The sequence below is a fragment of the Cinclus cinclus genome, chromosome 18 (assembly GCF_963662255.1).
Source record: "Cinclus cinclus chromosome 18, bCinCin1.1, whole genome shotgun sequence".
In the NCBI taxonomy this organism is placed as follows: domain Eukaryota; kingdom Metazoa; phylum Chordata; class Aves; order Passeriformes; family Cinclidae; genus Cinclus; species Cinclus cinclus.
Genome location: NC_085063.1, coordinates 7,907,780 through 7,930,794, shown reverse-complemented (window position 1 = coordinate 7,930,794; position 23,015 = coordinate 7,907,780). Strand labels below are relative to the sequence as shown.

At 56.2% G+C, this 23,015-nt stretch overlaps 1 protein-coding gene across 2 annotated transcripts; it reads left to right on the top strand.

The window, feature by feature from the left end:
- The first annotated feature begins 6,131 nt into the window (after nt 1-6,131).
- On the top strand, nt 6,132-19,396 carry TGM2 (transglutaminase 2). Of its 2 annotated transcripts, XM_062505374.1 has the most exons (13): nt 6,132-6,401; nt 8,759-8,938; nt 11,102-11,344; nt 12,457-12,575; nt 13,370-13,498; nt 13,954-14,134; nt 15,062-15,197; nt 15,314-15,417; nt 15,539-15,778; nt 15,930-16,202; nt 17,797-17,957; nt 18,181-18,317; nt 18,614-19,396. In XM_062505374.1, exons 1-13 carry the CDS (start codon nt 6,392-6,394, stop codon nt 18,768-18,770), a joined length of 2,070 nt encoding a protein of 689 aa, XP_062361358.1. In that variant the 5' UTR covers nt 6,132-6,391; the 3' UTR covers nt 18,771-19,396. The 2 variants fall into 2 exon arrangements, with proteins under 2 accessions (XP_062361358.1, XP_062361357.1); XM_062505373.1 differs by lacking the exon at nt 11,102-11,344 and having other exon boundaries at nt 6,268-6,401.
- Nucleotides 19,397-23,015: the final 3,619 nt, after the last annotated feature.

Here is a 23,015-nt window from a genome sequence, read left to right as displayed (position 1 = left end):
CACAGCTGGATGGGCATACCCAGATACCTCCTTCCCTCCAACGAAAAAGTGTTTTGCAATATTCTGCGAATTTGTTTTTTATCTCTGCTGATCCTTCAGTACATGATTTATGACTCCTAAGTTTGACCAATTAAGCCATAACCTTTCCAGAAAGGCAAGTACAGGAGTTAATCAATGTCTCCTTTCCCTCCTGAAATGGCAAAATCATTTGTCAGGGCCTGGCAGGGATCCAGCAGTGTGGGCTGGTCAGGGTCTGGCAGTGCAAGGGTGCAGGGCACCCTCCAACCTTGGAAGGAAGCTCCCACAGCACCCCAGGAAATACATTTTTTTCAAAGGAAAAAAGGTCAAAAACGTTGGATGCAACAGACAACAAAACCAGCTCAGGGAAGTAGAGGGTCTGTGGATCAGACACAGATCCCAGCCCCAGGGAATGACCTTCTCTTCCCCATGGCAGTTCCTGGGACAGCCATTCTCCTTTGGTTCCTGAGCCCTGCTCCTGCAGAGCAGACAGTACGTGGGCTGGCACAGAGCAGAGAGCTCTGACTGGAGGCAGCCACGGCGCTCTTCTTCCTCCTCCTCCTCCTCACCACCAGATTCCCATCAAGCTCTGCCCTACAAATTGCAGGGGCTGGAGGGTCATTGGGTTCAATTGTGACAAGACAGAGGGAAGAGGAAAAGAAGAAGAGGAAGAGCGAGAAGCACTGGGGCTCCCACGCTCCCAGCCACTGCCACAGCTGTGCCCTGTCCCAGTCAAGTGTGGGAAGTGGGTGACAAGGCAGAGATGCAGTGATAACAGCACGTGGTGAAATTCAGAGCACCCCAGATGGGTCCCCCAGCAGTTCTGGTGCCAGCAGAGGCACCAGAGGTCCATTCCTGTCCTGGAAGCCCCTGGAACTGGGGCTCAGTCACAAACAGCCATGGGAGTTCAGAAGCACAAGTTGGGGGTTTAGTCTGTGGCACAGTGGGAACACACACAGCTCTCTTGCCTGGATTTGTCATCCTGGGTGACAGCCAGGTCAGTAGGTCTGGTTTCAGCAGGTAAACACAAAGGCAGCTCTGGGTGTGAGAGGGAGCTGAGCTGTGGTACAAGGACACCAGCTCAGTCCTGGCTTTGGCTGCAAGCAGAAGTATCCCAGAGAAGCTTCATTATCTCCAAGTGCCTGCTCTGTCAGAGCAAATGGAGGTCTTGCCTGTCACTGAGCTGGGGTTGCTGGTGCTCTGGGGAGCTGCAGGATAGCCATAAGAAATAGAAAACCAAAGAAACCACTGATACCAGAGGAAAACAGGAAGGGTGAAGGGTAACGCCAAAGGGTAGAGCTCCGAGGGCTGGACGTAACTCAATGTGATCTGAGCTGGCCAGGGAAAGGCCAACCCAGCTGCTTTCCAAAATCCTAGCTGTTCTGCATCCCGAGGGATGGATGGAAATCGCCTCTGCCAGTGCTTACTCAGGGGCCCTGCAGACACCCGCCCTGGGAAGATGATGACAGGGAAGCCTGGCGCAGGTGACCTGCATGAGGACACACACGGCTCATGTGTTAGCCCTGGGGAAGCCACACAGCTTCAGGCATTAAATCTGGACGTGTGAACTCATGGAGGAGCACAAACACTCTATGCACCAACTGGGGAGCACAGACCCTTCTTGTTTCCCCCTGCAGACCAGTTGGAGCCTGCAAGCTGTGAAGGTGGTGAGGGATTACCGGGGAGCGGCGCCCTGGGGGAACAGGAGCCCTGGGGAGGGAGGGCTGAGGGGGTTCCAACAAACTGCTGGGAAATGACAGCCGGAGACTGGAATTCAGTTTGCACCAGGTACAGCCAGATCAGTTTGCAAAACATTATGTTTGGCTCATGACTATCCTGGCAGTGGACGTGAGTCCATCCTGCAGCACTGCAGCCCACCCTCGAGTGCTGTGGGACCCTGTCACAGTGGGACTGGCTTTGTGGCCATGCTGGGGCCACCAGCAAGAAAAGGTTTGGCACAGCTGGAGAATCCACCTCCCCTGCATGCATTGCTGCTGTCCAACACAGGACCCACCTCCCAGGGTCTTGCTTGGGAGCTTTGCCAGGGAAGCCCCCAGCTTTCCTGCCCCCACCCTGCAGACCCAAGAAACCCGGAGAATTTCGAGAGGGATTTTTCTCTCGTTTCTTTTAAATAAAAATACACACTCCGCCTAAAAACAAGGACAGTCACACAATGAATTCCTCCTGATCCACCCCCCCGCCCCGGGAGGGGGTGTGCCTTGCACCAGGACTCCCAAGAGAAATTGGTTATCAGCTGCTGGCCGATCCCTCCAGGCCGTGCTGGTTCAGGCTCCGCATTTTTCGGGAACAGCCTCCGGCTCAGCCTGTGCCGTGAGCTGAGAGCCAGAGCCCCGGACTGCGTCCGACACCACCGCACATCCCTCCCTCCCCCCGAGAGCCGCGGACCCCTCAGCTCCACGGGCTGCATCCGCCCTGTCCCTGCGACACCGGAGCACACCACTCCTGCCTGGGAGGGCCAGGTGGAAAAACTATCCGCTTTTCCTTAAAAAGCCACTTCTCCTCCCAAAGGAAAGGTTGCAGTGCTTGGCCTGGCAGGCAGCTGCCTACAGCTGGGAACAAGCTTCCCTTTACACCAGCTCTAAACCCCATCACCTCGGGAGCCCCGTGCTGCACTGAGCCTGTTTTGCTCGGCCGCTGGCCCAGCGCCAGAGCTGCCTGTGGCAACCAAAGCCTCAAACCAAGCGTGATGCCGTCACCATCATCCTCCATCACCATCATCGTGATGCCATCACCATCATCGTCAACCCCATCCTCCCCTGCCCCAGTCTGTGTGCCCCTATGAACCCTTGGCTCTGCCGACCACATATGGAACAGCTCCGGGTCTTTCATCCCAGCTTTGCGAAGTACTTTCCCATGCTCACAAATAGAGGTGTGAGAGGGGTAATTGTTGCATCTTGCACGCCAGGATACCCACACAGCCCCCAGAGCTCCCCGCTGGCCCTGTCCTCATGGGCATAAAACACTTTGTTCTGAAGTCACATCCCTGCAGGGCCCCTTACAGACCCTCACCCCGAGATGGTTCTGGGCTCCCCACCGAGGGGCACACAGGCTCCGTGGGGCTCCGGGAGCTGCAGGAGCTTCAGGTCTGAGTTTGGGGAATACCCGGGGTGGGAAGCACCGCAGGAGATGGGCAGAGCTCCTGAAATTGGTTGACGACTTAACAGGGCGACTCAGAGCAGACACTGCCCCTTTTCACGGGTTGTTTATCTGGCTGCGCAAGGGACTGAGTCAGGATGTGCGGGCACTGGAGGGGCTGCAGCCGCCCCGGCACACACCCAGCAGAGCAAACAGCGGCTCTGTCTGTGCAGGACACACGGCAGGGACCGGCACTGCAGGGACCTGCTCGCTTTGAAGCAGCTCCAAGAGAGGGGCGGGGGCGAGGAAAGTCGCAGTCTGCACTGAACACCTTGAGCAAATGAGGGGTTATTCTGGGCTTCAGCAGTGCAAACACCCTCTTAATGCAACCTTGTCTTAGTAAGGAGAGTAAAAATAACGCCAGCAGTGTGGCTGGCCCACTATGGGCGGGATTTTCCAGTGCTGGGGCAGACAGATGCCTCCGTGATACAAGGTGGTGAGCAGAGTGGGCGCTAAAGCTGGAAACAAGGGAGGTTTCCTGTTGGTGCGGTGCTGGCATCATGCTCAGAGTTCCCTGGATAGCCCCTGAGGGACAGCCCCGACTGGACAGAGCCAGAGGAGACAGCCCCCTAGGAGACAGGCGCTGGTCTCCTGCCACTTCTGCCCAAGGTGCCAGAGCAGGGACAGGTACTCTGTGCAGTTCCTGCTCTGTGCTTGGCCAGAAAACCAGGCAGAAGATAATCCCAACAGCCTGCCCAGCAGCAGAAATCCCATCTTGCCCAGTCCCACACATCCCACACACCCCTACACCCCTCATGACAACAAACTGCTTGTGCTTCCAAGCCGAGTGAAAAAGGGCCATTTCCAATTCCTCCACTTCCGACGGTGCTCTTCCGGCAGTTTGTCACACATTAACTCAAGCAAAAAACACATCCCAGTGTGCACTTCCACTGCAGAGGGCACCCAGAGTTCACACTGGGTACAGAAGGAAGAGCGGGCTTGTGCAGGCAGAGCCGAACCCAGCACCCTGCAGCATGAGCCCAGACAGAGCGGCGCTCGTCAGTCAGCGGCAGAGGTTCCTGAGCCCAGGAAGCAGCCTTGGGAGCAGGCCAGCTCGGGGCAGGTGACACCAGTTGTGAGCTCCCATGGCCACCAGCCCTCCCCAGGCGTCACAGCAGCCTGGCAGTGGACAGCAGTTCCTGTGGCCCTGATGCTCAAAGAGAGGGGCAGCCCGTGGAACCCTCACACCCCCACTGACCTCTCCCCGCATCCATGGAAACAACTCGATCCAGTGCTGCCCACAAGGACCAAGGGGTCTGGGAAGAGGGTGTCATTTTCAGTGTCTCTTCTCAAATCTGAGCAAGGAAAGCAAGACCCCAGCATGAGAGTGCCACACTGACAGGGCAGCACTGTCAGGCTGTTTCTGTGCAGATCTTTCTGCAGTGAAGTGGCACTGCTGGGGTGAGGAAGGCCCTGCTGGCACTGGTTGTGCATTTGGCAAAGGCCCTCAACCATGACCTGCACACCCCCAGCCCATACAAATGCATGGTGGAGTAGCAGATGAATTGTTTCCATTAAATCCAGCTGTCCCAAGCTTTCTCTCAGCAAGGATTTGCTGCTTCTGCTCCAGTGTCCCTCCCCACCTCCCTCAAAGGAGTTGGTGGAGGATGGGACACGCGCAGCCACTGCTGCATTGCAGGGCAGTGTTTCTGTAAGACCAGCCATGTGCCCCCAGAGCAGGACACACCAGGGGCCCCCTGTACATGGGACTTCTGGTCCCTGCTTTTGGCGTGCTTAGACCTTACCAACTCTGTCAGTACCAAAAATCCCTTTATAGAGCTGGAGGAGGAGTCTGAGCAGAGCACTACCCACAGCTGGGGGCCCTTGAGCAGGACCACCCCAAATGTGGGGAGGGCAGATCCAGGTGTTCCCCACACTGGGGCAATGGGGCACACCAGGACAGTGGGGCTGCAGCAGGGCACAGCCCCTGTGGGAGCCCTGTGTGGTGACCCTGAGTACACCAGGTGATGGATCCCACCATCTCACAGGACTGCACCATCCACAAGGTCCCACAAATGCCCTGGAATGATGCAAAACATGAAAGGGGTAGGGGCTCAGGGGCCTGGGGGACCTGTCAGACTGAGGAGGGTTCCCAATGCCCAGGCTGCAGCATCCTGCATCCATCCAAGGGCCAGATGAGGGGGTCAGTTTAGGGCTGCACCAGGAACACCCCTCATCCTGGATCCTGGTCCTGGGCAGCTTAACTCACATGAAGGAAAACTAGTAACTGAACAAAGTTATTCCAGAAACTTCTCAAGACTTTGCTCTTAACAAGGCATGCTGCTGCTGAGTTACCGGTGCACTCCCAAACCCTGAGCCCATGGAGGTGTGGGGTCTCAGCCCTCTGTCCCTGATAGGTGGTCTCTAGTGTGTTGGGTGACCCTTAGGACATGCAGGGAGGGCCGGGACAGGCCAGACAGCCCCAGGTGGTACCATTGGCACGACCCTAAGGCAGGGACCCCCAGACAGGAGAGGGATGGCCAGTGTGTGGGGCAGGGACTTCCAGGAAATGTGATGGTCACTGCTGTATGCACACTTCTATGTCCCAGAGCAACCAGCACTGATTCCAACACACCTGCTGTCCAGCAGCAAAATTTTCACCATATTTCCCCTCCAAACTCCATCTCTCAGGGATGCAGCTACGGGAAGGGGATGCAATTCCCGACAGGCACATCCCACCAGGACTGGCCAGGATGGGGATGCAGCCAGAGAAGGAAGAGAACTTTATAAGGAGAAAACAGTCAAACAGTCCCGAGTCCTGGCAGTTCGCTGGAAGCCACGCAGCCCCTCTCCGCCCCTTATTCTCCCCTCCTCTTGATCGGCAGCGGGGCCGTCTCCTACCCGGGGGCTGTGGGGTCCCGGGAGACTCCGTGGGGCCAACCCGGACCTGCTGATTTTCTAATTTTTTTTTTTTTTTTTTTTTTTTGGTGGCTGTTTTTAATAGGTGGGACCTAAAACCGCCCGTTTCCTGGAAACTTTGTTTTCCCTTTCTTCCCTCCGCCGATCCGGCGCGGGGGGGTTGGAGGGGTGCGCGGGGGGCGGGCGGGATAAATGGGACGGGCGGTGGGGCCGGACAGCGGGTGGTGAGGGGCAGCTTCCCCGGCATCCGGACCGCCACAAGGACCGGCATCGGCACCGCCAGCGCTGCCAGCGGGACCGGTACCGGGACCGGTACCGGGACGTGCACCGGCAGCGCCCGCTCCGCCCAGCCGGAACCATGGCCGAAGGTAGGACCGCGAACCCCCGCAGGTGCCGGGCTCCGTCCCGCTCTGCGGGAAGCCCCGAACGGCCGCACCCCCGCCCCAGCCGCTGCTCGGGGCTCCCGCGCCCCTCCCTGCTCGCCTGGGACTAGAGCCGGTCCCTGACCCTCAGCCGAAGTCAAGGGGAACGGGAAGGACTAAGGCGGGACGGCGATAAGAAGCCTAGCAAGGTCCGTGCAGGGTCCATGCTGATCCACTCCTCCGGTCCGGGTGTCGCCAGTACCCGTAGAATGAAGTTTGGTGCTATTTAAAGCTTTCCCGGTAGAGGAGGGTGGACAGCTGGGCCGAGAGCGTGTGCCCACGTCCCGACAGGGTGAAGCTCAGGCACAAAAGGAGCTTCTGGACTTTGGGAGTCCTGCACGCTTGGCTTTTCAGGGTAGAGACACCCCCCACCTCCCACACAGCTGCCCCCAAAGTGCTAGGAAATGGGTCGGTGTGCTTCCCACGGGCACACGGCTCTCTGGGTGAGGCGGCATCACTCTGCTGTGCTGTGCTGCAGTGCCACAGGCTGTCCTGGCTCCCAGAACTGCTGTAGTAATACCGGCTCGGGTCCCTCGGGTCAGACACACACAGACACATAGCTGAGCCGCTACAGAATCACAGAATTAACTATGTTGGAAAAGACCTTTGAGAGCATCAAGTCCAACCTATGACCTAACACCACCTTATCAACTAGACCGTGGCACTAAGTGCCACATTCAGTCTTTTTTTTTTTTAAATACCTCCACCATCTCCCTGGGCAGCACATTCTAAAGCCCAATCACACTTTCTGTGAATAATTTTTTCCTAATGTCCAGCCTAAATTTCCCCTGGCATAGCTTAACACTGTGTCTTCTTGTCCTGAACGCACTGGGCAGCTCCTGCTCCTGAGTGCCCAGGATGCTGCTACCACTTGCAGCACTGCATTCCCCCTTCCCACCCATTTCTTGGCACCCATTGGTTTGGATAGAGGCAGCTGTGCTTTGAGAAATCTGCTTTTTACTAAATCTGCTAAGGATGAGAACCCCAGGATGACTGGGACAAGGAGGACCCCGATCCTGTTCTCTCCGCAGGCTTCTTGTCAGGAAGTTTGGCTCCATGTCAACCATGAGATTCCTCTTGTACAGTTCGTGTTCCGTAGCTCAGGGCTGTGCTGTTCACAGAGGGGGAGGCAGGGAAGGAAAGGGCTTGTCTGTGCTCTGTCCCCACTTCACAGTTCCCATGGACTGACTGTGGGGACCTTGCCCTTAGTTATGGACCATTCAAGCAGCTCTCACATTGTGATGGGGACAGTGACAAGCCCACTGCCCTCCCCTGGGCCCATACTGCAGAGTCACCTTGCCAAGAGACCCAGGAGCAATGTTCTGGGAGCAGTGAGCTCACAGGCTGCTGTTTCCATTTGTCACTGATCCAAGGAGGGCTTGGTGTCTACCAGAGCTGGTACTGGGAAGGGCATGGTTAAAGAGAGCCATGGCATGGGGCAGCAAGCTGAGTATTGCCCACTGATCTACCCAGTCCCTCACTGGCACTGATCTTGCCCTGTGCTCTGTTGTACAGAATGCTTTTGGGTGTTCTGGTGGTAAATACATCACTGCAGAGCAGTCAGGGGTCTGTGGCCTCAAGTGATGATGAATGATGTCTCATTGCTCCAGCACAGTGCCCATGGTACTGGGAATGTGATTGCTGGTGCTCCAGCACATATCCCTGGCTGGGCTGCAAGCAGAGCAGAGCAGCCTGCATATGTCTGGGGCATCAGACACCCCCCATCACTGAATTTACACTTGCTCTCACCAATTTGTCAGCAGCCACAGCACAGTAAAGCTGCTGGAGGCCTGGCTGAGGCACAGGAATATCCTGGACATTCCTGGGCTCACTCAGCAACAGCTGCTTGGGGTGGGGGCACGCAGACAGCAGCCCCAGTAAAAGGTCCCTGAGAGCAGAGCTGAGTGTTGGGCTTTGCTTGGGTACAGGGTGCTGTGAGACACATGTGGCACAGCTCTGGCAGCATTATGTGATACCACAGAGGCATAGGGCTGGATCAGGAGGGCAAAAAGTCGCTGTGAGCCAGGCTGCCAAAGCTGTGCCCCTCTCACAGCACACAACGGGAGCCCAGCGTCAGAGCGCTCCTGGAAGGATGCTCGGAGTCCGGCACGGTCACTGTGCCCTCCTGGAGAGACGCTCTGCCCGGCACATCTGGGAGCAGAGCACAGTGTGGGTGGGGGAGGCTCAGACCCCTCACCAAGGTCCCAACCCAGGGCTCGGGACGGGTCACAGCCACCCCTCCTTCCCAAACGTCGGGGCTGAGTGACGTGGTCCGAGGGTCAGAGCTGCCACTGCCTTCGCAGATCTGGTGCTGGAGACGTGGGACCTGCACTGCGACCGCAATGGGCGGGAGCACCGGACGGCGGACATGGGCTGCAAGGAGCTGGTGGTGCGGCGGGGACAGCCCTTCACCATCACCCTGCGCTTCTCCGGCCGCGGCTACCAGGAGGGCGTGGACAAGCTCTCCTTCAACGTCGAGACGGGTGAGTGCCGCCGCGTTTGTGTCGCGAAGGAGGGCTGTGTAGGTGTCACCACCCTCTGACCCTGCTCCAGGGCTCACCTGTGCTCCCCACGGGGCTGTGCCACGGCGCCTGCCCCGTGTCACACAGTCCCTGTTCCTCACTGGCAGAGGCTGGTGCTGTGCACAGCTTTTATGTCACAAGGAAAAAAAAGGTAGAAACTGATCTCCTTAATGAGAGCGGAAGAGAAGTGATAAAGAAATAAAACAAAAAGCCATCAGAGCATCAGAGCCATGGGATGATGGGCATGACAGAGCTTCCAGCTCACCAGCAAGTACCTTGGCTGTGGCCAGGATCCTGTCCAACTCTCCTGCCCCTCTGAGAAACATCAGCACTGTGTATCTTTTCAGCCAGAGGTATAACAGCATTTCTAGGATTTACACTCAGCCTTGCTGCCTCTCAGACATCCTCAGAGCGGGGTTTGCTCAGGAAACACAAACAGTGGAGAAAGGAAATGTTCCCACGGAGCTCCCCCAGCGCAGACCCCCGGGCTGGGCAAGGGCTGGGCTGTTGCTCTCACAGCCAGGGCTGGGTGCAGCAGCCGGGCAGGGGCTCGGCTCTGCCAGCTCAGAGCAAAGGGAAAGGAAACTATTTCTCAGGAAGGAGTTATTTTGGGACTGAAGCACCATGCTGAGTCAACCCAGCCAGAATTCTAAGTCAAACTGCACCCAAGTTTCCTCGCAGACTAAAACTCTCCTTTTTTCCATCCCAAAAGCTCTGGTGACAAAACAAAGCCCAGCACCTCCCAGCTTCACCCCAAACCAGCAGCTCCTTTGGTGTCCTAGCAGACCCATGGGGGCTGTCCATGCACTCCCTCCCCTGGGTTTCTCCAGCCAGGCAGTCCCAGGCTGGTTTTGCAGGGGAAGTAGCCACAGGCACAGCCTCCCACGCCAAAGGCACAGCTGGCAGAGGCTCCTCTGGGCTGGAGCCCAGCCCCAGCATTACAGAAAGAGGGCAAAGGTGCTTTGGCGCTCACAGAGACACGTGGCAATGCCACCCCACCGACAGCACCCCAGCACATTTGTCACCGAGGCTGGACCTGTCCAGGCAAGGACTGCCAGACCTGTCCCTCCATCCTGGGAGAGCAAAGCCACCAAGCTCACGTGCTGCCTCCCACAAAGAAGAGGGAAAGAAGAACAGAGTGAAAATAGAGCTGCATTTTTGCAGCAGCCGTGCTGGCAGAGCCCCGTTCAGGTGCTGGAGTCCAGGGGGATGTTGTGGGCTGTGGAGGCCTCCCAGGAGGAGGAGGAGGAACAGGAGGAGAAAGGCTTCCATGTCTGCCCAGCCTACGGCAGCGCTGGGCTGGCTCTTGCCCAAAGGACACGGTGAACTCAGCCCAGCCTCCACAAGAGGAGAAACTGTGTCACTTCCATGAGCTCACTAGTATTTTTGGTGACTGGCCTGTGGGCGAGGGCTGGCGGGGGACCAGCCAGGGCTGTTCTCTGGTGGGGAGAGGGGACAGCAGTGGCACCACTGCCTCGGCTGCTGGCCAGGCACTGCATGGCCAGGGAGCCGCAGGGCCGGGCTGGGCGTCACCGCTCCGGGGAGCGGATCTGGAGCTGGCTCGGTGCAGGTGGCTTGGCCATAGCTGCACTTGGAAGGGCCAGCAAGGATCACACTGTCCCAGGCTCGGTGCTTTGGCCACTGAGGTCATCCCTAATCCTGGGATGCCTGCAGCAATGCCTGAGGCTGCACACACGTACTGGGGCACTCGGTGATGGGGATCTGTGGTTCATGGCTGGGCTCTGCCAGCCCCCATGCCGTGGGTGCAGGGACTCAACAGCACTGCTCGGAGGACAGGCAGGAGCAGGTGCATCTGAGAACAGAGATGGCCCTGGGGTGAGCACCAGAGAGAGTATCCCTGTGCTCTGCTGACCCTCCACAGGCCGAGTCCCTGCCTTCCCAAACAGTGAGGGACATGCATGAGCTCACCTCAGCTGGGCTACCCTGTGCCCTCAGTACATGGCAGACTACATGGTGGATGCTCCCAGACTGTGACAGCCCAAGATCCAGGCAGCTGCCGCAGGGCAGGGGGGCTTGGAGCAGCTCTCCTTGGTGCAGCCTCCATGGCACGGGGCTCCCAGGGGTCTGGAGCACTGGGAGAACTGACCTGCTCCTTCTTGACAGGGCCCTGCCCCAGTGAGACATCAGGAACCAGGTTCCACTTTGTCATGACCGACTGCCCAGAAGAATCATGCTGGAGTGCTGTGATCCAGCAGCAGGATGGGGAGTCCCTTTCTGTCTCGCTTTGCTCCCCACCCGACGCTCGCATCGGCCGCTACAGCATGACCCTGGAGACCTGCACTGACTACCAGGGCTCCAGCTACCAAATCGGTGACTTCGTCCTGCTCTTCAACCCCTGGCACCCAGGTGAGGCTTTCACCTCTCAAGTCCAGGAATTCCAAGGCTCAGGCAAACACCAGATGCTCCCTGAGCACTTCTCCCACAGGTCTCATCCCAGTGCAGACCCCAGTCGGCCCAAGCACTGGTCTGAATGCAGGTTTAAGCAGAAAGCCTCACTTTGCTTCCATCTCCACACAATCCGTTCAGTAGGTCAGGGCCAAGAGCACCATCCCCACCCTACAGCCAACGCATACAGCCCCTTTGCCACCAGCCCAAACACTCAATGTCCAGGCTGCCCCCACTACAGGGTGCCCATGGGACCTCACCACTGTGCTGCTGCTGTGAAGCCCTGGACAGTCCTTGGCACCAGCTCCTGGCCAGGCAGGGGACAGGGGAAAAGCCTCTAAATGTCCCTATTTTCCCCTAGTTGTTCCCACTTGCCCCCAAATGTCCCTAATTGCACCCACCAGGTCCATTCTCACCCATCCTCATCAAGGCATCTAGCTGTGGACTCAGTGACATGGATATCACTGTTCTGGTGAAATTATGGTAGCCAGACCCAGAGGGGAGGTTTGTTTCAGTGCTGTAAGGTACAACAGCACTGGGATTTTCCTCTCTCCATGTTCCCCTGTTTCTGGACCAGCTGGTTTCCTGGATCTCAAAGTCCCATGCTGGATCTGCCGAGATAAGGGGCCATAAGGAAGCTCTACTCAACCAGGGCTGTGCTGAGCACTGAGGGTGGACATGGGGTTTCCTTCTGTAAACATTTCCAGTAAATGTTGATTTCCACAGCAGTAGCTGCTGTGAGTGAAATTACTTTGGCTGTGCTGAGCCAGCACACCCACTCCCACTGCTCACTGCACCCCCAGGGAGGTCTCCCCTCCTCCCTGATCCATCTCCATTAAATAAAAGGGAGGAAAGACAGAGACATGAGAAAGAATGAAAAGCAAACCACAACCCACTGAAATTTTCCCATCAGTTTAAATCGACCTGGGCTGAAATTCCCTGGCACCTGTTTGAGGCATGAGCAGTTGCAGCCCCTGGTGCCTCATTTCCCACTGGATCCATCCACAGGGAGGTGGTCAGGAAGCTGGTTGTGCAGGGCAGAGCCCTGTCCTCATCACTTGCTGTCCCCACAGAGGACACAGTTTTCCTGCGTGACGAGAATGAGCGACGTGAGTACGTCCTGTCCCAGCACGGGCTTATCTACCAAGGCACCTGCGATTACATCTTCTCCATTCCCTGGAACTTCGGCCAGGTGAGTGGGCAAGGCCCCCTGGGATCCTTGGGACCCCTGTCTGACCCAGGCCATGCAGCTCTGGTGCTGCAGGACATAGGGACTGGTGCTATGTGTGTGCCCCCCACAAACATGCACCCCAAATGCTGTCAGCACCTTGGAGTCAGCCATGGGTCAAAGAAACCGAAATCTCATTTCCAAGAGGGAATGCGCTGACTTCAAAGCAGGGCAAGGCAAGGGGTGTGTTCCCCCATGGCTCCTGGGGGCCCCGTGGCCATGTGTACCTAATCTGGGTGGCCCTGCTGTGCCAGGAACCTGTGCCTGATAATGCATTCCTGGGCACTGTGCCAGGGGTGCCGATAAGGCAGTGCTCACACCCCGAGCTGCACCCCCGGGACGCAGGGGCTGCTCAGACACCCTCCCTGAGCAAAGGGCTGGGGGCCCACAGCAGTGGGGGTGCCCATGGCCTCCACAGGATCCGCGCCTCAATTCAAGGAAGGGCTGTGACTCAACCCTTCCTGAGAAATAGATTTTCCTGGAGGTCAGGTCCATGCCCTGACCTCTGTGTGGTTGCAGGAAATCAGATTCAGCCCCAGTGCGTAGGCAGGAGCTCACCCACAGGCTTCACAGGCTGAGTGGGTACACTGGGGACATCACTCAACGGATGCTGGCAGGGGAGGGGACCCTGAGAAGGTGTGACCCCCGTACCAGCAGTTCTGCTGGCGGGGCCATCACAGTGAGCCAGAGAGGGAGGACAGAGGTGGCAGAGCCCCTGTGGGGACCTCACTCAACCTTTTCTCCCTTCTCTCCACCAGTTCGAGGATGACATCTTAGCCATCTGCCTCAACATGCTGGACATAAACCCCAAACACCTGCGGGATCAGAACCGGGATTGCTCCCGCCGCAATGACCCTGTGTACATTGGCAGGGTGGTGAGTGCCATGGTGAGTCCGGGCTGCAGCCAGCAGGGCATCCCCAGCACCCCACATTCCCTGGGGTGCAAACAAACCCTCAGCTACAGCTGTGGCACACAGCATTTGCCATCCCCTCCAGTTACATCATTTTTCTTCTCTGGGGTGTTTCCTTTCTCTTTTACATCCTTTCCCTGTTACTGCTCCTATATGCATAAGAGCATTTTTAGAGGAAAGAAATAGCAGGGATGGGCACAGATCATTCCAGGAGCAGCTTTGGGATAATCACTCAGAAATTCCGAGGTAGGAGGGTGTATTTCTAAAATTCATCCCTAATTAGCACTATGTCCACCCACATCCCAGTGAGCTCTTGCATGGATACTGAATATTAATGCGGGTGACAGTGCACGTGAATGGGGAAAAGGCTCTTTTCCTCCTTCCCCAGCCTGTTCCTGCTCCTCCATCCTTCCCCATTTCTTCTGCCACAGGTAAACTGTAATGATGAGGATCGAGGGGTGCTGTTTGGGCGGTGGGACAACCGCTACGAGGATGGGATGAGCCCCATGGCCTGGATTGGGAGTGTGGATATTCTCAAGAGGTGGAAGAAGTTTGGGTGCCAGCCAGTCAAATATGGCCAGTGCTGGGTCTTTGCTGCTGTGGCATGCACTGGTGAGAGCAGATGCCTCTGGGCTTCCCTTCTCCACAGGACAGGGTCTCCCCTCTCCCCTCATCTCCCACCCCAGCCCCTGCCCTCCATCCCCTCCCAGTGCTGCACACAGAGGGAAGAGCTGCAATCAGCCTGCAATTCCTTTGCAATTAGCTCTCTATTACTCTAGTTTGTCAGGAAATAGAGGGGGAAAATGGTAGAAAAGGGCTCTGTTTTTTCAATCAGCACTGCCTCCCTGGACAGGCAGCAAGAGAGGGACTGAGGCAGGCCAGAGTGAGGGAAGTGGCTTTAAGGCCAAATTTGCAATAAAGTCACGAATCCACTAAGATCAAAATAATGTCATGGCCACCAGGGCAATCAGTCTGGGAAAAAAGAAGAGAACAATTCCAGACTTGCTGCTGCTGGGAAGCACTCACATATGCTCGTGCAGCTTTGCCCCAAGAAAAACTCTTCCTGTGAGAGCATTGATGTGTCACAGACAGACAAGACCCTTTTTAGAGGAGAGAAATAGCAGAAAACTAAAGTGAATTTTCAGCGGTTTATAGCCTTCCTTTGAAGTACTGTAACTGCTTCCCTGCTCCCTGGGGAGCTCCCTGTGCAGTGAAAGACAGCTGGGAGATGAAATCCGGGGTTCAGCACGGCTGCCCACACTCTACCTCCAAAGCTCTCACAGATGCTTTTTGTGCCTTTTTTTTTTTCTTTTTTTTTTTTTCTGCAATATCAAACCTGACAGGCTGTCAGAGCCAGGTGCCACCCAGCCAGATTGCCTGTGTGTTGTAGATGCGGGAACTGGCTTCTCCTGGGGATCAGTCCCCAGGCACCCTTTCCGCAGGCAAAGGGAAGGGTGGGAGTTGTTCAAACCTGGGGCTCTCTGGGATGGGAGTGGTGCAAACCTGGGTCCCTGTCTCACCCTGCTCTGCTCTCTGCAGTCATGCGGTGCCTGGGAATCCCCAGCCGGGTGGTGACCAACTACAACTCAGCCCATGACACAAATGCCAACCTGACCATTGACCGCTACGTCAACGAGAAGGGGGAGCAGGCGAGGCAGTCCTGGGACAAGATCTGGTGAGCAGCACAGCAGGACCTCAGCCTGCCCTGCCCCGAGTTACTTCTGTCCCTTCCCCAGAGCCTGGCAGGTGCTGGGGTAGGCTGAGACTTCTACATGCTGGTTTCCCTTGCAGGAACTTCCACTGCTGGGTGGAGTCGTGGATGGCCCGTCCAGACCTGGCAGCTGGCTATGATGGGTGGCAGGTGCTGGACCCGACCCCTCAGGAGAAGAGTGAAGGTACAACGTGCTCCACATGGAAGCTCCATCACCTCACACCCTGACACGGCTGGGTCGCCCCACCACAGCCACCCCTCGTGGCTGAACCCTGGAGTGGTGACAGTGGCTCTACTCCGTGCAGGAGTTTACTGCTGCGGGCCAGCCCCCGTCAAAGCCATCAAAGAGGGTGACATGCTGCCCAAGTACGACATCCCCTTCATCTTCGCCGAGGTGAACGCCGACGTGGTGTACTGGGTGGTGCAGAGCGACGGGATGCAGAAGCAGAGCATCCGATCCTCAGATGTGGGGAAGTACATCAGCACCAAGAGCGTAGGCAGGGACAGCCGGGAGGACATCACCCACAACTACAAATACCCGGAGGGTATGGGGGATTTCAGGGGCAGACATGTCCAGGGAGGGATGTTGCTGCTGGGAAACAGCTGCAGCAGGAGGGCTCCAGGGTTCAGGGCAGAACAGCCCAGACCAGGCCCTCCCCATACTCCAGGGAATCACAGGAATTTTGTACACCACAGGGTCTGAGGAGGAGAGGGCAGTGTTTGAGAAGGCAGAGCATCAGAAGAAGTCCATCGGGGAGGAGGACGAGGGGTTGCACCTCAGGATCAAGGTGTCAGAGGGTGCAAACAAGGGCAGCGACTTCGATGTCTTTGCCGTTGTCAACAACAACACAGACGAGGAGCGTGTCTGCAGGGTGACACTGTGTGCCCGTGCCACCAGCCACAATGGCACCCTCGGGCTCCAGTGTGGCCTCACGGACCCGGTTGACATTGACATTGAGCCCAGGGCAGGTAAGAGACCCATTGGTGGTGAAGGAGATGCTTCACCAGGGATGGGGTCAGGTCAGCCTGGGTTCAGCTGCTGGGTTGGTAATGCTACTTTGGGGCATCCTCCTTAGTTAACTAGCACTGTGGATTTTTAATCTTGATGAGAGGATGAAGAAATTGCTCAGGAACTGCCGGAAATGCTTTTGAAGCTGTACAAGCCACTGCTCCTGTGGCTGTTATGCCAAGGGAGTGAGCTGGGCACACCCAGGCTGCCATCCCTAGGCACCCAAGGCATTTTGTGGCACTTGTCTGCATCCCTCCTGCTTTCCCTCAATCTTTGGGCTAGGCTGGGCTCTCTGGTAGGATCTTCCCACACCAGGGAGAGCAGAACTGGCCCAGCTCAGCCCTGAGTGCGTGGTCCCAGGCTGGAGGAAATGAGAAGCACTGGGTATCCCAGCCAGCAGGGCTGAAGCTCTCGGTGTCTCCTTGGGTGGGCGTTTGGCTGCAGAGCTGTCCTGGCGTGGCCCCCGAACCTCTTTTGCCCCTGTCACACGTGAACAGCACCATCTGGTTATTAAGCACGAGTTTGGGTTTATGAGAGTTTGCAGAGACCCTTCAGGGCAGGGAAAGGCCACACATCTGCTGTCCTGGAACAGCCAAATATTTACCCTATGCCGAGCCCTGCTCCTCAGCAGCTCCTCTTGCAAACGCAGCGCTCGGCACTCTTCCAGGTGTTGAGCTGCTTTACAGGAATGAGGAATGTGCTGGCTCTTGCCACCATGGAGGGGAGAGGGATGTGCCTCTGCTCATGCTGGCAGAAGCACCAGCTGGTACTTTTGCAGGGCTGGATGGGAGGTGGGACACGTGCTCACCCTGCTATAGGAACCCTATGGCCTTTGGGGTACTCAACATTCCTGTGCAAAAGTTAAACCAACACCATTTTTTCTGAAACATTAATTATGAGCTCCTGAAACTTCTACCCTCAGCTCCTACCTCAGAATACATACCCCAGGACTTCCCAGACTGCATTCTTTAGAGCACCCCAGCACTTTGTGCCAGTGTGGGAAGCTAGGTTTGTTCCTCTCCCCACAGTCTCAGCTGATGCTATGGCACTTCAAAATCTTGCCTCCAGAATATCAGGCTCCATTTCTCATGGTCACAGCCACTCTAGGCTTCTTCTTCCAGGCAGTTCTGCAGCTGATTGCTTTCAGCCTCCTTCCCTGTCCTTCCCTCTGGACAGCCTCATCCCTGAAGGAATTTCAGATGAACAATGCTGAGGGCTGAGTGAGGGCAGCTGCCAGGGACCTGGCTGCCTCCCAGTTGGCTCCACATTGGCTGCCAAGGACTGGTACTCTGGACCCCTGGTGCAGGCATCACCCTGGAGTCCTGCTCTAGGACATGGCTCCTTTCAAATCCCCACACCCTGAATGTCCCTTCTGGCACTCAGTATTGGAATCCCAGCCCTGCAGGAGCCCCCAGTTCCCCTGTCCTTGCAAGGCACCTGGAAAAGCTCCTGGGGAGCCCAAACCATGCCAGCAGCAGCTGGGTGTCAGCACAGGACCATGGGTTCTGGGCTGGAGATGCCATGGTGCTGACCCTTCTCTGCTTCCCCTTCCAGAGAAGAGGGTCCCCATGAGCATCCTGTATGAAGAGTACAGGGACAAACTGACCCAGGACAACCTCATCAAGGTGGTGGCTCTCCTGAACGATCACCAGACTGGTGACATCATCGTCGCTGTCAGGGACATTTATGTTGAGAATCCACCAATCAAGATCAGGGTAAGGGTCCAATGTCCCATCCCAGGCAGGTTTGAGGGGAATTAATTGCTGTGATTATCCGGGGGGTTACCCCTGGGGCTTTGGCAGCAGGTCCTGCTTCACTGAGCGGGGCTACATCCCCTGGGACCTGCATCCCTAAGGTCCTGCCTCAGCTCCAGGGCAGGGAGAGCACCATGGCCCCCAGGATCGGTGGTGCTTGGGGTCCAACCTCTCCTACTTGCAGATTTTAGGAGAACCAATGCAGAATCGGAAGCTGGTGGCAGAGATCAGCCTGGTGAACCCCCTGGCAGTGCCCCTGAATGGCTGCGTGTTCGTGGTGGAGGGCACTGGTCTCACCGATGGGCAGTTGGTCAAGGAACTGTAAGAGCTTTCCCCCCTTCACCTGGCTGGGATGTTGGGAGTGGTGTGGGCAGTGGATTTGTGTCCGGAGCCCCCAGGGAGGGACTCATGAGGCACAGCAGGGGCCAGGGCTGTGCTGGTCCCTGTGGACTCAGACTATCCCTGCCCTACACCTTGCTGGGGAAGGGGTTTGGGCACCCTTACAGAGGTCTTTGCTTGCCAAAGTCCCAGCACTGTCCCGTGGCACCATGGACCTTGGGAGGGTGACAAGGGGCTCTGAGGGTGACAGGCCACAATGAATCCCTGCCCTCCCACAGTGAGGAGCCGGTGGAGCCACAGGCAGAGGCCAAGTTCCGGATGGATCTGATGCCACGGCTGTCAGGGCTGCAGAAGCTGATGGTGGACTTTGAGAGTGACCAGCTGACCGGGGTCAAGGGCTACCGCAACGTCATCATCGCACCCCAGCCCATGTGAGCAGCTACCATGGCCCCCCCAGCAGCAGAAGCTCTGCCTTGCTGGCCCCCACCCGCTTTAGCCCAGGATGGTCCTAGCAGGGTGACTGCCAGAGTCCAGCTTGACCCCGACACGGTGGCAGTGATGCCACCACGCTCCTCCCCGGGAGCACAGACAGGATAAAGGGGTTGGTGAGGTCTGGGGATTGCTGTGGTAGTCGCTCACTTCACTGCTGCTCTCTCACCCTGTGGGGTGGAAACATCCCTGTCCTGCCTGTCCCCAGCACTGGGCACACCAGGACCCCCTTGCCAGCCCCCTCCTCTGTGCAGTGCTGGCAGCCCCAGCCTGCAGATCCCATTTCCATAGAGGCAGCAGCAGAACGACCCCTCCAGCCCCTGCTGTCACCATCCTCTGACTGCAGCTCCATAGAGAGAGATTTTATACTGTGAGCACTATGCTGTCTATGTACCATATACCTACAAAACAAATTATGAATACATGCTGCAAATAACCTGCTTGGGTACAGCCAGGCATTGCCTTTGATAACCATCCTGGCACTGCACATTCTGCAGGGAGGGATGGGATGTTACCTTGATATGAAGCAACTATGCAAACACTGAATAAAAACTCTATTTTTCACTTTAAAAGCAAGACCTGGCTCTTCCTGCCCTTCCTCTCCCCACAGCAGGACCCAGCAGCTCCCTGCCCAGCATCCATGTGGGTGGTGGTTGAGTTCTCCCAGCCCAGCAATCAGGTGGGGGTGTCATTGCCATGGCTGGAACTGCAGCCACACTGGCCTCATATTGGCCACCCCCTCTGCCCCAAATCAGCCTGGTCTGGTGTTCTCAGGGTGCTCTGAAGTCAGCCCCCAAGACACCTTCCCTATCAGGAATGGTTCCATACTGTGCTCAGAGAACTGGAGAGAGAACACTACAAGTAATCAAACCAAGAGGTCTCACACTCCCAGGCTCCGGGCAGGGCTGTCCACCCAGCCTGGGGCAGGTGAAGGGCAACTGGATCCTGCACAGGAATGTGGGAAGAGAGTGGGGATTTGTCTCACACCTGGAACCAGGGTCAAGGCTCTGCTGAAGATAAACACTTTCCATGCCAGAATGGCTGTCCCACGTGCTCCCCACAAACAGGGTGGGAGCCTCCCTGCTCCTATAAACAAACACCAAAAAAACCATTAGAGAGCTGGCGTCTGAGGGTTCCACAGTCACCACAGCCCCAGCAGAGAGGACACACAGGCCCAGGGGGACAGTCTATGGGACCGGAGATTCTCTCTCACACTGCCTGGTCCCAGTCACCCTGACATGGTGGGGTCTCCCATCCCAGCGGTGACGCAGGCTGGATGGGCAGCTGGGAGTGTTTCCCATCAAGGACAGCCCATTCTCCAGCTTCCCTTTCTGTTTATCTTTAGGATGAGATAAAATCTCCATGTGCAGTGCTCCAGACACAGCTGCTGCTTCCCCAAGCCAGGTTGGGGTTCATGGCCAGAACTCCCCAAATCCTGGCTCTGCTTCCCCTGTGAGAAGCCGAGGCCCCATCTCAGCTCCAGCCCTGGCTCCTGCTCCCAGCATGGAGCTGGAGTGGGCACAGCAGAGCCCAGCCTCACGAGCAGCAGGAGACTGTTTGGCCAATAAAGCCTTTCAAGAAACCCCCCAGGAGAACCACAAAACCTATCTCCCCTTACCTGCTGGAACTTCAACCACCACACCTCCCTGTCCTGCTTTGCTCAGACACAACCCAAAAGGGCAGCTGGAGGCTGGGATCCCTGCGAGGTAGAGGAGGGACAGACGTGGGGCCTGGCGCAGGGAGGGATAAGGAGTTGCACGAGCAGCTCTCCCAAAGGACAGAGAGAGCCCATCCTGTGGCATGGGGACAGGGCAGGAGCCCAGGATGGAGAGGGATGAGGATTCTCACCTGCACTCAGGGCAAGGGATGGAGCCATGCCAGGCCCCAGCTCTGGCACACCAATCCCCCAGACACCAGTGCCAAGAGTACACAGAGCCCCAGAGAATCCTGAAGGAGTTAACAGCATGAACTAGCACTGCCTTCCCTGTCAGGAACATTCCTCAGCCCAGCAATGATGCAGGGCCCCTCTTTAGAGCATTTGTTACTGGGCTCTGCTGAGCCAGGCCTCCAGCTGCTCAGCGCCTGGGTTAAAAATAACCAGCAGCTCTGCTGCTTCAGAGCTGGGTCCTGATAAAATAAACATTAGAACAGCTATTCCTGAAGGTCACTCACATCCATCTGAGCCTCAGCAGAGCAGGGCTGCTCCGATGAGAAGGGAACAGACTCCAAATGTTGCAGTTAGAGCATCAGGGGCTGGCTTTCAGGGCTGGTTTTTCCTCCATTATCCACAGAGCTGAGGTCGACTTCCCTGAACCAAATCCAGATCACTGACACGGTACCACACTGCATCCACTTCCCTGTGCCCATCCTGGATCACTGACACGGTACCACACTGCATCCACTTCCCTGTGCCCATCCTGGATCACTGACACGGTACCACACTGCATCCATTTCCCTGTGCCCATCCTGGATAACTGGCACAGTGATCCACTGGCTGCATCCATCAGACCCTTTGGCACTCTTGCTGTGCAAGCAATAAATTATAAATTAAATATTTCCAGTATTCATTGCGTGGGAGGGTAATTCAGTGCTAGTCCAAGTGCCAAAGCCAGGCGGGAGCATTCTTGGGGAAGAGAGGTTCTGGATATACCTCAGCTCACTGGAGATGCTGACTTGCCAAGAACTGATTGTAAACTCATTTTAGACTTGATGACCTTTAACTTACCTTCATTGATGGATCGAAACTAGAACAAACTCCCATAAATCAGAGCTTTCACAGGAACAAATCTGTGGGATTTCCAAATGCTACTGTCACTCCAAAGGTCTCCCTCCTCCTCCACAAACATGGAACACATTTTTACTCTCCTTGGTCCAACGAGACAACTGAGGCACCATCAAATAACAAAAGAGACAATAAACCCCCAATGGCAGGAGATCCCACTGCACACTCGTGGGAAGCCATCCCCTCTTCCACAGCCACAGAAGGTGCAGGAGATACTATGGAGAGATGCCTCTTCCGGCATGGCCATCCCATGGATAACTCCACCAGCCTCTCTGTGCCTTCCTGATCCCTGATGCAGCTTCCCCGGGGAGCACCCCTGCCCATCCCCTGTGGGGTCCCTGTCCTGCCCTTCATGGTGGGCTGTGCTGACACACAAACCAATAAGGACTCATCAGCTGGGCATTGGGAGCAAAGGGATGTGCTGTCAGTTGCTTGTCCCTTCCCAGAACAAGACAAGCCTTGTCTTTTCATAGAAAGACAAAGCAAGACTTGTCTTTTCCCAGAAAAAAAGATTTGCCTCTTCCCAGAAAGAAGTGACAAGAGCCTAAATCTGTGGATGATTTACTATTAGTTGTTACACTGATTTGCTCCATTAGCAGCAGAGCAATGCTTGGCCACCATGCACCAGTCAAGCTGCAACCCATCACATCCTTGTGCCAAGGGAAAACACTGGGACATGGATTCGCAACCCCTGTCCAGAACCCAACCTTGATGGGCTACAGAACTCTGGACCCTCAGGTTGCTCTCCACCCAGGGGACATTTCTATATCCAAAGTATTTGTTTTCCTTAAACATTGCCCTCCCATGCTGGCTGCTCCTGGGGTTTCCAGTGTTTTGCCTCAAAACCTGCACATGACCAGCATGACCATGATTCTATCTGCTCCAGCACACATAAATGCCTGTGAAGCCCTTGACCTTTATTAAACTTCTTCCTATATATTGTTACATGAAGCCACTACTGAAAATAAAAGTAAAGAATATGTTTTCTATACACTGCTGCCTTCCAGCAGGTGAGACAGAGGCAAAGGATGCCTGTGGCACTTCGCTAAAGCCAGTGAAATCACTGGCAAATGTGTCCCAGCCCCACTCCAAGAGACTGGCACTCTGCTGTGACAATTTATCCAAGTGTTTTACCAGGTCATATTTTTTTCAGAGCATTAGGGACAGGTTATGCTTCTTCCAACTAATCCTAGAGATAAATATACATAAAATTTGGAACTGCCCAGGGAACATATCAAAGCTTGGCCCAAAAATTCAAAGCCCACAGCAGCCTGCCCTGGGTCAAAATTCTGGCAGCACAACTACCCACCCTCCCCCCACAGGATGCTTCCCCCCCTCCAAGGCTCTGGCAGTCTTTTCTCATCACCATCACAACCTGGGATTTCACAGTTAACCTGTAGTTAGTCAGG